Raw genomic sequence first — 14,093 nt, forward strand, 5'->3', positions numbered from 1 at the left:
CATGATTTGCATGCAGAAGGCCCCAGGTTTAATTCCTGAGATCAAATATGTAAATGTGTTTTCTCTTACTGTTTCAAGTACAACATACGCTTCAGATTGATCTGAAGCTTTGTATAGAAGTTTCAGTTCATCTTGCCGTGTCTATATGGACAGCAGTGTTTGGAAAGAGACCAATTCATGTATGTGCATCATCTTGTTTTTTTCTGTGTGCTTGTTGAGGATTCCCACTTGAATGAAGCATTGTTCCCAAGTATTGCTAGGCTGCTTAAGTTTTTCAGGAGATTGGATTCAAACCGTTTGACCTAGTTTTTATTTAGTTGACTGACTTGTAGCAAGAAATAGGATATGCACTTCCTTGCTTGTGCACAACTTCAAATTATAATTTTTGTTTCTACAGGTGCGATGCGACTGGTATGTGTATGCGTTTTTGTCATCCTTACCTTGGGTGGGGAAGGAATTGTATGAAAAGAAGGATGCTGAGATGGACCGCGTTTTGTCCCACGTCGAAAACTATCTGAAGTAAGAGAACTAGAGATAATTCACTTGGTTGTTAATAGTTATTTCATGTTTTCTAGCTGTAAGATAAGTTAGCACCTTGTTACTAGCACAGTCATTATTTCACAGCTCCGTAGGCAACCTCAGCCATGCTTTGTGCTTCCTCTTCCACTCTTTTGTTCAAATTCCACTCTCATCTTTTGTTTTCTGTTACTGTGGTTTCGCATTACATTTGTACTGACATTAATAATGGTTAATGCTAACCGGGATCCCTCGTAAACCTGAGATTGAAAAACAGGACCTGCTCACCTGTAACTGATGATCTGGTAGTGATCCGTTGACATCCATTAGAATGGGTTCTGTGCTCCTTTATGCCAGATAGGCGTGCAGCTGAAGCCCCATAAGCCCTTGTTGAATGTGCTCTAATGGACCTAGGGAGATCAACTTTTTGCAGCGTGTAGGCCATTAAGATGGTTTCCACCAGCCAATGAGAGAATCTTTGACGGGACAAGGCCTGGCCCACTGTCTTCCCCTTGTAGTAAAATCTTTCTTTTCCTCATTGGCTTGGTCTTTGAGAGTTAATATAACAGAGCCCTGCGGACGTCCAAATAATGTAAGGCCTTTTCCAAAGGTAAAGTTGGGGACTTAAAGAAAGTTGGCAGCACAATGTCTTGGTTAGGGTAAGTTAGCACCTTGTTACTAGCACAGTCATTATTTCACAGCTCCGTAGGCAACCTCAGCCATGCTTTGTGCTTTCTCTTCCACTCTTTTGCTCAAATTCCACCCTCTCATCTTTTGTTTTCCTTAACTGTGGTTTTGCATTACATTTATACTGACATTAATAATGGTTAATGCTAACCGGGATCCCTCGTAAACCAGAGACTGAAACCATGATTTGAAGTTGGCTAGGAGGGATTTTGATTTGCATTAACTTTGGCTTACCTTATTGTGTGTAGCCTTAACCCGAGTTAAGGTAAGCATGCAGAGAGAGTGGAGGAAGGTGCATTCCCAAGGTTTGCTCCTGATTTGCAAACTGTGTTATGTATACACTGGCCAATTGTCCTAAGACAGTTTTGCAAATCACTTAACCTTTTCCACAGCTCACTGAAACACTGGAAGATGCTGGGCAATATTGAGCTGTTCTGTATGGGTCCTACTGACCTACTGAAATTGGAGCTGCTGAAGAGCATTACTAATGTATTCTTGCACAAGTCCCATTAATTTCACTAGGACTCATACAGGAAAACTTTCTGCAGGATCATGCCCTAGAATTTCTACTGTTCCTGCTTTTGAGTTGGGCTGAAGACCTTTGGTTAGCACCTAGTTGAAAATGCATTCTGAAAGTCTCAAACTTTGACATTGTGAGAAAAATTTTCATTTTCTGAAAAACAGAAAAACCTCTTATGTGTAGTAGTAGTAGTAGTACTTTATTACAGCCAACGGCCACTCAATACAACAAAACCACACACAAAACTACACGTCACTTCAGAAATATCAAAAGAAACTGCAATAGAAACAGTACAGTAAGAGTATCATACATGAAGAATTTTGTCTAGATAAAATCTGTTCACCCTCCTACTATACTATGCCCGCATCTAACCTCTCAACATGTCTTTGTGTCAATATAAGCCAAACTCCATCATCGCGCCCCTCCCCCCCAACTCACACCACTATAGTTGGGAATCAGCCTACTGAAAGTAGAACTTTGTGTGTTTCCCATGTCAGAAGGCGTCAGAAGATTCATGTACCCATGTTACAGGTTTGGTCTGCTGATAAACCACATCCGCAAGAAGAGGTAAATAGTTTGTTTTTTAAAACATTCATCTGGGCACACATAGCTAAAGAAAACTTTGTACTAAAGTCTAATACTAATTGGAATCCCATGGGAAATATTAATGGAAAATATTTTCTCTACCCTGTAGAGTTGCCTTTGCTATAATGAGATGTCCAGCCAGTTGCCTTCCCTTTCTGAACTGTAGAATAAAGAGTTCACTAAAATCCTTCAATAACCAAGAGAATATTGATTGAAAATGCTTGTTCTCTCCCTCCCCCCCCCAATAGTTCTAAAGGATATTGTCCATAATTTGCCCAGATATGACAGTTGCTTACAAATAGTGGTTTTCAGGTGCCTGGAAGGTACTCTGTTTGGCCGTGGTCAGGACTCAAAGCATTACCATAGGCATGCCCAGGAGCCTTGCCATGGTCAGTGGAACTTTGGGTTGTATTTTTAACAGTAGTCCACCTTGACATATCAAAACTCTCTTTTGAAAGGTGCTTCAATTTCAAAAACAACTAGGTATTAGGAGCTTATTGCTGATCAAACACAAGCACAAAGGTCTCTGGGATGTGTTAGTCATTGTGTGATTTTTATTTTTTTTTAAAGATCCTGACCAAGAAGTATTGAGCCACTGACCTTTTCAGAGGGCAAAGGGGTATATGGGAATAGGGGAGAGTTCACCTCCAAGTCAGGAAATGGAGTGGACTTCCAGAAGTCTGTCTGTAGTGGGGTTCCTACATGCAATGTTTAGAAATCACTGAGGGGTGCTTTTTTCTTTGAAGTACTTAGATTGCCTTTGGGCTCAGGTTCAGAAGCTGAAAAAAGATCGCTGGCAAGAAAGGCACATTCCGAGGCCATATCTTGCTTTTGACAATGTGCTTTGTGAAGCACTCCAGCACAATCTGCCTCCCTTTACTCCTCCACCTCATACTGAAGATTCCATTTACCCAATGCCAAGAGTGATCTTTAGAATGTTTGACTACACTGACGATCCCGAGGTAAGTGTCCTGTGCGAAAAACGTCCCTGTGGCGGGAAGGGGGGGGGCAGTTGGTCAATTGTAACCCGTCCCTCTGTGGGGGGAAAGAAAGGCTTGTGTTCTAGGCTTCAAGCAAAATGCCGTCCTACTGGGAGATTCTAAATATTGTCTCTTGTCTGAAATGTTTTGTGTTGTAGACATTGTTTTGTGTAGAACTTAACTAGCGAAGTTCCAAAGAGATTCCTAGGCTTGCAGAAGGAGCGTTTGCTAGCCCAGAGGAGTTTTTTCTTAAAACAAACAAAAAACAAAAAAACTCCTCCTTCCTGCAGCATGACATAGCATAAGCAGCTTTTTGAGATTCTCTTAGATTCAAAATCAGCTTGCTGTGTTGCCTGGGGGTCACTGTTGCCAGGGGGATTCCCAAACCACCAGCTGCTCATTAAAGTAATTCCACAGTTCTTTGGATCCTGGCCTGAGTTTCCTAGCAGCAAACTCACTGGGACAAACCCTTTCCAGCAACTTGGAAATGTTTGCTGTAGATGGTGAATCCCCATGAACAGTAAATTGTGTTACAACTGTTGACAAGGCTATAATGAGAGTAGCGTGACCAAACATTGACATGTAGTCCCAATGATTACAGTTGACTTTTAGGTTGTGCTGCTAACTTCTTCCATCACTTAATTCCTTTGCCAGGGTCCTGTTATGCCTGGAAGTCATTCTGTTGAGAGATTTGTTATAGAAGAAAATCTCCACTGCATTATCAAATCACACTGGAAGGAGAGAAAAACATGGTATGGAGTCTTGGTCTTCATACAGGGCAAGGGTTAAAGAGGCCAAAAGGCATCTCTTGCATTACCAAGACAAAAAAACCCACTCCCTGGTCTTAACTAATTTCTGAAGAGTGATTTCAATCTAAAGAGGGTATATGCACATGGGTGAGAAGGCTTCAATAGCCCAAGACAAGCCACTGTTCTGTTTGAAAGACAGTTTGTCTCTTCAGCAGTTGGCTTTGCTGCTATGAAAAACGTCAAAGGAACTCTTCAGATTGCAGCTTTTAATCTTATACAAGATTTGTGATGGATGCTCTTAACAAAAAGACCTTTTATTGAGCAAAAAACCCAAAAAACTAAAAGCTGATAAAACATAAAGGGGAATCACCTGATTCTCCTCAGAGGCAAATAAAATGTAGCACATTGGCCAATTCCTCCCAAACATTAATGTCAGGTCTCAATTTCCCTATAAATGCTTCCTTGATTTTCCTTCTATATAGGTTCTTCTCAATCCCCAAAATGTAGGCACCATTTGGCCTTCATGCTTAATCCTCATGTGCAATGACTGGGGTTTCGTTCTCTGCGCACAATACTTCCTATCTGCTAGATGTTCTTTGTATCTATCTTTCAATGATCTACTAGATTCCCCAATATAGAATGAAGTGCAATCTAAACATTGAAGTTTATACATTGCACCTTTCCACAGTTCCCTTCCCCCTGTTCTTGCTCATGAAGAACAAATCTTGTACATCACATCTCCTATCATACAATCTAGAGTTGACTAACAGTTGTTTAAGTGTCATTGGTGCCGTACAAAGCACGTTCACCTTAATTCCCTGTCTTTCCAAGATTATCTGGGTTTGCCATATTAATCTGTAATGAATGGTATTTTAAGTACAGGCAAACCTGTAAGAAAGGTGCAATATATAAAATTCAATGTTTAGGTTGCACTTAGCCTCTGAGAAGAATCAGGTGATTCTTCTTTTCTCTCTCCCCCCCCGCCCTTGCTTGTTATCTCTCTGCCAAACATGGAACACAGTGTTAACATGTCGAAGGAATTTAACAGCTGGGAAATGGAGGAGGTTTTCTTGTGTTTTCAGTTGTTTATTTAACTGAAGATGGTGTGCTGCATCGAAACATGTTTACCAGCTTTGAGATTTTCTTTTTCTGTGCAATAAAAGGTGTTTTTATTGAGAGTTGGAGTTAATAAGCGTGTTGCATTGCCAACATATCTACTTTCATGAAGGATATATAATACTACATTTCACAACAGTATTCAGTTCAAGTATCTCCACATTTCTGGGTGATGACCTTTTGTGACAGCCTAGGTCAGCCCTCTTATAATTGTAAGAGTTTGTAAAATCCTTTGTTATAACAAAGTTGAAACGAACACTAGGTTCTGAATTATGAAACGAAGGTTCATAATTACAGGTAGCCAGGAAAAGTACCTCCTGAAGTAGAAAGTCCAACTGCCAAGGAGCTGTTTGAAAACAGAGTCAGTGATGGCCTCCCAATATCTGGGGCACTGTCCCTGTTGAGGCAAAGGTCTTCTGGCATGGGTGGCGGTGTGTAAACAACCTTCCTTTTTGAGTTATACCAGTTAGTGCTTTCCAGAAAAGCTTAGGCTCAGAGTGTGGCTAGAGCTAATTAGCCATGATTATGACTTAGTGTGGACTGCTCTCACATGGAAAGTACCATTAAGGATATCTTCCTGAGAAATCAGTGAGTCAAGTTGTCACTAGTGGTAAATCGTTGAGGCTTGTGTAGCTGAAGAGGGTAACTCCTAGCAGTCTAGGGACATGCTGTGTACATTTGTATCTTACTATCAGTCTGCCTCTTGTGGGTAACCAGTTGACACACCTCTTTAGAAGTGTTTTCCATTGCAAGGGCCCCTGCGTGCTTCCTAGCTGATTTTTCTTTTTTCTGTGTCGGCAGTCTAATCCACATGCCTCTCTGTCACTTTCTCTAGTGCTGCCCAGCTGCTAAGCTACCCAGGGAATAATAAGATTCCTCTGAACTACCATATAGTCGAGGTACGTGCATTCCTTGCCATATTTCCCCTTTCTGCTTGCAAACCTTTATTCCCCATGTAATGAACCCCAGTGTATGTAATCTTTCTCTTCAGTAACAGTGCTTTCCCAGAAAGTGTGTCGCCTTATTAGTATTGTGCCTCACCTTGAGCTCTTGGGATAATGGCAGAAAATAGATAGATTCACTCCAGAGGTTATATGTGTGAGCTTCAGATGAGTGCTTCAGCAGTGTGTAGAATTGTTGGCTTAAAATGTTATCGAATCAACCTCACAACTCAAATGAAATGCTTCTGAAGCTTTTGCAGAGGCCTCTAGGGCTCAGGACGTGCCAGTGCCTAAAATCCTCAGCAAGAGCCTAAAGAGGCTCCCAGGCATTGCCTGTGTGCATGTGCCTATAGCTCCTGATCCTGGTCTGGTTTTGAGCTGAATCCATGCAAGGTTTTGGAAACCCCACAAAAACCGGCATTCTCCTTCCTCACCCCCATTCTGTGCTGGAGACATTTGTGGGATTTCTCTTCTGAGTTTTGTCCATTCCTGCTACTAAGAATTTTATGTTTGTTTTTAACGGTACACAGAAGGAATACATGTGCCTGGCAAGCTACTTTGCCAAGCAAGTTATTCATCTCAAGGCTGCCTTTAAGAAGATGGTCTTCTTTGATCTTGCCAAACAGCAGTTGAGAAATTGGTGTTTTTTCCCCCCTGAGATGTGATGCCAAATCAAGCTTCAGCCTTGATCATTTGCATTTTTCAAAAAAGAGAGTATTAACCTCCCTGTAATTCCTGTTTAAAACCGGACATTCTGTTTCCAGAGGTCAGAGTGAGTCCATATAGAAGACCAAATTGCCTCTAAGAAGATTTTTTCCCCATATATTGTCCTGCATTTTGTCACACACAAGGTGTAGTAAAATGATTACTTATACTGATGCAATAATGCCTTGATGTGTGGTGTAGCTGTCAACCCCTTTGACAGCTGTTTAGCAGTTAAGCTTGATATCAATGAACACTCAAGTAGACGATGAATAGAACACCTCCTGACTATATGAATCCTTCATGTCATGTTTCCACTAATATGTAGCTTTGTGCATTGTAAGAGGAATCCTCTCATAAAGGGGAGTGACCAGTTGTGATTTGAAGTCAAACTCCAACAAGCACCATTGCACTCCAAGATTTGTCAGACTTAAGCTGATGGTGCCTGCTTAGTAATGATGTCATAATGTCCAGGGCACTTTCAAAATTAGACGCTAAACAGCGGCAAAATGCTTCTGTTCAGGCAACTTGAATTCAAAATGTAAATAGCAAAGCGCCCAGCGGGGATTGCAAAAACTAACAACCCCAAAAAACAGCAACATTTTTACACTGGATATACAACATTATAGCACTACTAGTCATGAAGCCTGTTACATTAACGGGCGCTAGGAGGATGATTATCAGGCGTGCCACCATGGCCCGCTTCTACGGGCCGCTTGCTCCCCCGCCGTTGGCCCCCACCATGACAGCAGCCTGCGAGTCCCCTCAGCTGCTGGTAGCAGGAGAGCCACTAGATCGCCCCCTTCCTTGCCTGCCTCTCCCTCACTCTTTTCCCTCCATTCCCCTGCTGGTGGCGCTTCTCGCGATAGCCGGGAAGGCCGGCACCCTCCCTGCCCGCCTCCCTTAGGCCGCCTACTGCTCTCGGTCCTCTCCTCCTCCTCCTGCCACCGCCGCCACACTGACTGCGCCTGGCGGCTCCAGCCTGCTTCTCCCCGCCCTGACATCAACCCGCCCTCGCTCTCTTGTTCTTCCCCTTCTCCCGCCCCATGTGGCTGGCTGGCTCCCTAGGGTGTCCTGGAGTCCCATGGGACTCAACGCCGTCCGTTGCTGCGTACACGCGCGCCACGCATGCGCAGAACACGTGCCAGAGACATGGACGCAGGTACCTTAGGGTTTTATTATATAGGATATCAAAGCGATTAAACTTGAAACAAGGCACTGGAAATATGAACGGCACCCTGCTGTCAGCGTAGGGACTGTGGTGTCACAACATAGGAAGGGTGGAAACACACTTCATAGATTCATTGTGACCCCGTTGCAGGGTCTGCTCCGGAATGTGCCCAGACAGGGCAGGCATATGTTTCAATGTGTCTCTGTCATTTCTTTCACAGGTAATCTTTGCTGAGCTATTTCAGCTTCCTGTGCCACCACAGACTGAAGTGATGTACACAACACTTCTTATTGAACTTTGTAAACTTCAGCCTGGCTCTTTACCTCAAGTTGTATCCTTTCCTCTGAATGACTCTTGTAGCAGTTATAGAATAAAGACCACAAATGGCTATTGTGGCTAGTTATTCCCCGGGGAAAAAACACCCAACTTTGTGCCTTCAAACATGTATAGATTCACAAACCGTCCCCGAGAGATTCCAGTGGGGCTTGCTAGTCTGTGTAAGTAAAAGTGGTGCTGGAGCCTGACATGGGTAGGGCCATGTGCCGCTTCGTTAACTATGCATTGCTAATTCTGCTGCTCAGCAATTCAGTTTCGCCAGTGTAATTTAGAAAACCTTTGGAAATGAAGTGCAGTTTGAACATTTAATTTTTGGCTGGACTGAGAGCGCTTAGTATTCTGAGGTTCTCTCTGGCCGACCCTCACATGTGGAGAAAGTAAAGAATGAATTCAGCTGGGCTGTACCACATCTGAGTGCAGGCACTCCCTGGCTGTGGGATCAGAAACCTTCTTTCCTTTTGGGCATAATTCAGCACATGCAAATAAATATGGTACACCTGGGAGCAGGTACTGATCTGGGTCATAATCCGTTGATACCATTAGAGTGGGGTTCTGTGCCTGCGCGGAAGCCCCTTGGTATCGAGTTCTACAGCTCCTCTATGGCGCCTGCGCCCTGCCCCACATGACCACGTGGCTATTTAAGGTGGGAGGAAAGCACAGGCACCTCAGTTCCTTTTTGACCACCATAAGGATCGCTTGCGATTTCTGCGGCTCCTTCGTTTTGGTTTCTTGTGAATTCATAAATAAAGTTCTACTACACCATTCTGACCCGGACCGTTTGTTGACTATTCTTTGGAGTTGTGATTTGGACCGCTTGAATATTGGATTGACCTCGGACTATTTTCTGGATCTACCGTTGTGCGCCGTTTTCAACCGTTGAAAGATTGGACTGATTCTGGCTATTTGACCACGGCTTGTCTCAAGGAGTGAATACAATGGACACCCCTAAGGGAAAAAAGACATTTAAGCGCTGCATGGAGTGTAGAGCAAAATTGCCCTCTCAGGCTGTGCCTGTTATGTTTGGGAGACCCATTTAACCTCAACCTGTAAAGTCTGCCAGTCTTTTTCTAAGCAGACGAGGAGGAATAGAGATCTTCGTTTATGTGCGGCTCTATATGACGATGCATTAACTGCGCCCTCCACTTCGTCAAAGTCTCCTCCAGGCGTGAGGGCCCTGGGATTGGCCCAGTCTAAAACCTCTATGTCCGCCGAAAATACCCCTAAGCCCTTCAAAAGGCCGGGTGATAAAATAGCGTCCGCCGAAAAACCCGCGAAAAAAGCAAAGAAGTTATCAATCTCCAGCTCGATGCCGTCACCGAGGTCGGCTCAGGAGGTGGATGTTGTTTTGGCATCAACGGCGTGATCGGCGTTGAGAAAATCAGTTCCGTCGAGACCGGAGACTCCATGCCCCTCGACATTGAAGCCGATACCGAGGGAGGCCTCCCCATCGAAGACACCAGACTGCTCGACATGGACGTCGACATCAAAACCGAGAGAGGCGTCGACATCGAGAGCGCCGAGCCACACGACATCGACGTCAGCGTCGATGCTGAAAGATGCATCGACATCGATGCCAAAGGAGACATCGCAGATGTACGCCTTGTCGACGTCGATAGACACAGCTAAACCGGTTGCCTCGACATTGATACCCATGATCCCGTCAGCCCGTGATCTGGGGCCCGCAATGACTCCAATTAGATCCCCCTCAACGTTGAGAGATGGGGAGCAATTGTCAGCATTGAACATGCCTGCTAACATCACCATTGTGACTCCTCAGTTCCATGCTCCAATGACCTTCGCTTTAGAAGAGGGAGATCTCTCGGATGCTGAGCCCACTTCTTTAGACCCTCTTCTGAAGATGCTTGATTCGACGGCTACTACCCCCTCAACATTTCACGGATTTCCACACTCTGATGATAGTCGAGCACCTGTCTCAACCCCGCCTCCTGGACTACTGACTTCCACACAGCTCGCCACTTCTACTCCATGGCACACTTGCGGGTTTAGCCATGCTGTGTCACCGTCAAGAGAAACAGCCCTTCCAGGTACGTCTTCGCCGGTCGTCCCTACGCACGTTTCTACCTGGACAAAGTTCTCCTTCGACCTGATATCTCCATCTTACTGAAAATTGTGTCGGACTTCCACATCAACCAGGATGGGGTGTTGCCCACTTTCTTTAGATCTCCAACCACACCGCTGGAAAAGGCTCTGCATTCTTTGGATGTTCGCAGGGCTCTTCTTTACTCCCTTTCTAAGACTAAAACTTTCCGGTCATCGAAGAGACTGTTCATCTCCTATAAAGGGAAGAACAAGGGACAAGCATTATCAAGGCAGAGACTGTCTCACTGGCTTGTAGAGACCATCTGTCTGGCATACTCTCTACAGAAGATACAGCCCCCGAAGACCATCAGGGCACATTCCACGAGGGCGTATGGCTCTTCAGCCGCACACCTGGCTGGCATATTCTTTCAGGATATTTGCAAGGCTGCTACTTTGTCATCTGAACAGCCATTTGTAAAACACTACGCCATAGACTTATGGTCTGCTGCGGAGGCGAATTTTGGTAGAGCTGTCCTTAAAAGGTGTTACAATGACTCTACTGCTCCCTCCTCCTTATGGAGCTAACTAGACACCCACTCTAATGGTATCAACGGATCACGACCCAGATAAACAGGTTGCTCACCTATAACTGATGATCTGGTAGTGATCCGTTGATATCCATTAGACCCTCCCGAACTACCCCTCCGCAGTAGTACTTGCCCTACATAGTAGAACCTACCTGCTTATTTGACTGTTTCAACGGTCTACAAGGAACTGAGGTGCCTGCACTTTCCTCCCGCCTTAAATAGCCACGTGGTCATGTGGGGTGGGGCACAGGCGCTGAAGAGGAGCTGTAGAACTTGATACCAAGGGGCTTCCGCGTAGGCGCAGAACCCCACTCTAATGGATATCAACGGATCACTACCAGATCATCAGTTACAGGTGAGCTGGGATGCAGGAGAGCCTAAATCCAGGTTCACAGGACTCCTTGGGTTGTGATGCCTGAATCAGCTCCAAGGGACATTCTGTAGGCAAGAAAATACCTCATATTGTGGTTCAGCGTCTTTTGGTAAAGGGTTGTGTATACTTTCAATTTAAATGGACTATCGGCAGGTTGGGAAACTAAATGAATTCTGAGCAGTATTAGACAATTGTAGATGCAGATACTTTGAGTAATCTCTGAAGTGAAGGTGGCGATAAAATATTTTTACATTTGTATCCATTATTTGTTGGTGGGGGAACAGCTCAAGCTTAATTCTATATAGCAAAAGTGGGTCAAAGAGAAGAGACTGCCTTGCCTTTCTGGTATCTCTGGTTGAGACTTGAAGAGTCAGGCTTAGCATTTTAGCTTTCATATATGTGTGCTCTGTGTTCCAAGAAAAATGGAGCATTAGAATGTTAAAGATGCATCCTCTTTAAAACTTAAATGAAAACTTGCAGCTTGCACAAGCCACAGAAATGTTATACATGCGCTTGGAAACAATGAATACTACATGTATAGACAGGTGGGTAAATTCACTTGCATATAGATTTCTGGAGAGTTTGTGAAATGAGCTTTTTGAATTTAAACGGAGTCTGTGTATAGTTGTCAAGGTTATTTCTTCCACAAATAGTTTTTGTTTTATGTCCGCAAATGGCCATGATGGCTATAAAAGAATATCTTAATCGGGAATGAATTGGGCAGTATTGAAAACCAAGTATAATAGGGGTGTGCACGAAATGGATTTTGCTTTTTGTTTCAAGCTCAAAATGAAGCGCAAAATGCTTGAAACGTTTCATTGGGACAGCGGCCAAGCTGGTTGTTTCGATGAAACAAACTTGAAACGTTCTGAGGGCTTCAAGCATCATTTTGGAGGGCTGTTTTTCCAGGGAGAGCTGGTCTACCCACTGGGGTCGGTGGGTAGACCAGCCGTCTAAGGCTGGCCGATGTGTTAAGTGCAGAGCAGAGGCTTGGTCTACATGCCCTGTGAGGTGGGTAGACCAGGCCTCCAATTCGAACGTGGCGCATTAGCCTGCCTCAGAAGACTGGTCTACCCACCGACCCTAGAAAAGCAGCGCTCCAAATGCACTTGAAATGCTTAGAATGTTTCAAACTGAAGCAAAGTGTTTTGAAGTTGGTTCTGTTTCAAGCTCGAAACAGCCCGTTGTGAGCTAGAAATGTTTTGCACATCCCTAAAATATAGTTTGGTTTGGAAGAGGAAGAGAAGTAGCTAAGAGTTCATTTGAGTTTATTATGTATTGTTTCCAAAGTTATTGTACATTCAGCTTATCTGAGGTTTCCTTATCTGAAAGACAGAAACAAACAAATATGATGAATATTTAGACACCACTTTTCAACAAAAGTTCCCAAAGCACTTTACATAGATATTGTGCTGGGGATGGATAGGGCTGGTTGCTCTCCCCCTGCTAAATAAAGATATCAAAACTTTTAAAAGATGCCTCTTTTGTTCCGTTAGGGCAGAACAAGCTTCTTAGTACTCACTTCAAAGATACTTAGAACTGGATACCTGATCAGAAGTAAGTGTTTATATCCAGTCTGTCAGAATTTTAAAACTGGGATACCTGATCAGAACTAGATACCTCTTAAAAATATCCAAATATCTGATAGATTTGGGTTTTCTGCACCATTTTCTTCATTAAGAGTTTTGTGTTCCCATTTCTTGTAATGGCTAAATACAGTGAGTGAATTGTTGCACAAGCGATGCCAGCGTTTCCAACCTGCCAGGGCTGTTGCACATGTGAAAGCCAGCCCTGGAGGTGCTGTGTAAGAGCACAGTTGCACAACTACTTACAACAGTGTGCGGGTACTTCCATTGGAAGTAGTGCTGCACAAGTGCCCCCACACAGTTTTAAGTAGCTGTGCAACTGTGCTCTTACACAGCAGCTCCAGGGCTGGCTTTCATGTATGCAGCAGCCCCAGTGGGTCAGAAAATGCCCGCGTTGCCTTGTGCAGCATGTTGGCTGCTGCTGTGAATACTGGCATTGTGGATTGCTGTAGTTCAGACATCTAGGAGTTACTGAAACTTACTTTCTTTTAATTAAGGTTCATTAATTGGTTTTCCCACCATCTGAGTAATTTTCAGTTCCGTTGGAGCTGGGAAGATTGGTAAGTAAATTTCTCTTCAACTTCCTTGATTCCACATAGACTTTTATAAATTTTCACTTAACATAAGATCAGACCTGCTGGATCAGGCACAAGGCCCATCTAGTCCAGCATCCTGTTTCACACAGTGTCTCACCAGATCCCCCTGGGGAGCCCACAGGCAAGAGCTCAATCAAGAGAGTGCGTGCCCTTTCTGCTGCTGTTGCTCCCTGGCAACTGGAATTAAGAGGCATCTGAGGCTGGAGATGGCCCACAGCCACCAGACTAGTAGCCATTGGTAGACCTGTCCACCATGAATCTGTCTAAGCCCCTTTTAAAGCCAGGCTTTTCATAGCTTTTTGATAACTTCTAGCCAGTTATCAAAATGGTTCTAGTTATGTGTATTCCTTGTTCAACCACAGTATGATTCTTAGTTCCTTTTCAGGTACTAATCCCAGTGGTGCAAACTCCTTCAAATAATTCTTATTGCAAACATGATATTCTTGCTGATTTCTGTGAAAAGCCACTTAATCCACAGATGTCTGTAGTTGTGTCCATCTTTTTTGAACACATGGAAAATAACATTATAGTGCTGCAAACTATATGTTTTTGTAGCTCTGACTTATCAGAGAATAGGAGAAATACTGCAGTGAAGCTTTAAATGTGCC

The 14,093-nt window shown here is 44.0% G+C and overlaps 1 protein-coding gene across 3 annotated transcripts in view; it reads left to right on the forward strand.

Annotated features, from left to right (window-relative positions):
* Positions 1–14,093, forward strand: part of LOC128344063 (nuclear cap-binding protein subunit 1) — a 47,392-nt gene that overhangs the window by 13,315 nt on the left and 19,984 nt on the right. For 2 of the 3 annotated variants that reach the window (XM_053293498.1, XM_053293499.1), the window contains 8 exons: positions 398–519; positions 2,221–2,290; positions 3,055–3,270; positions 3,943–4,040; positions 5,989–6,052; positions 8,188–8,298; positions 11,784–11,848; positions 13,387–13,449. In XM_053293498.1, coding sequence (XP_053149473.1) covers positions 398–519; positions 2,221–2,290; positions 3,055–3,270; positions 3,943–4,040; positions 5,989–6,052; positions 8,188–8,298; positions 11,784–11,848; positions 13,387–13,449 — 809 coding nt within the window. Of the gene's footprint in view, positions 1–397; positions 520–2,220; positions 2,291–3,054; positions 3,271–3,942; positions 4,041–5,988; positions 6,053–8,187; positions 8,299–11,783; positions 11,849–13,386; positions 13,450–14,093 lie in introns of those variants that run through there. The other variant, XM_053293500.1, reaches the window with a different exon arrangement.

The sequence above is a fragment of the Hemicordylus capensis genome, chromosome 2 (genome assembly GCF_027244095.1).
Source record: "Hemicordylus capensis ecotype Gifberg chromosome 2, rHemCap1.1.pri, whole genome shotgun sequence".
NCBI lineage: Eukaryota > Metazoa > Chordata > Lepidosauria > Squamata > Cordylidae > Hemicordylus > Hemicordylus capensis.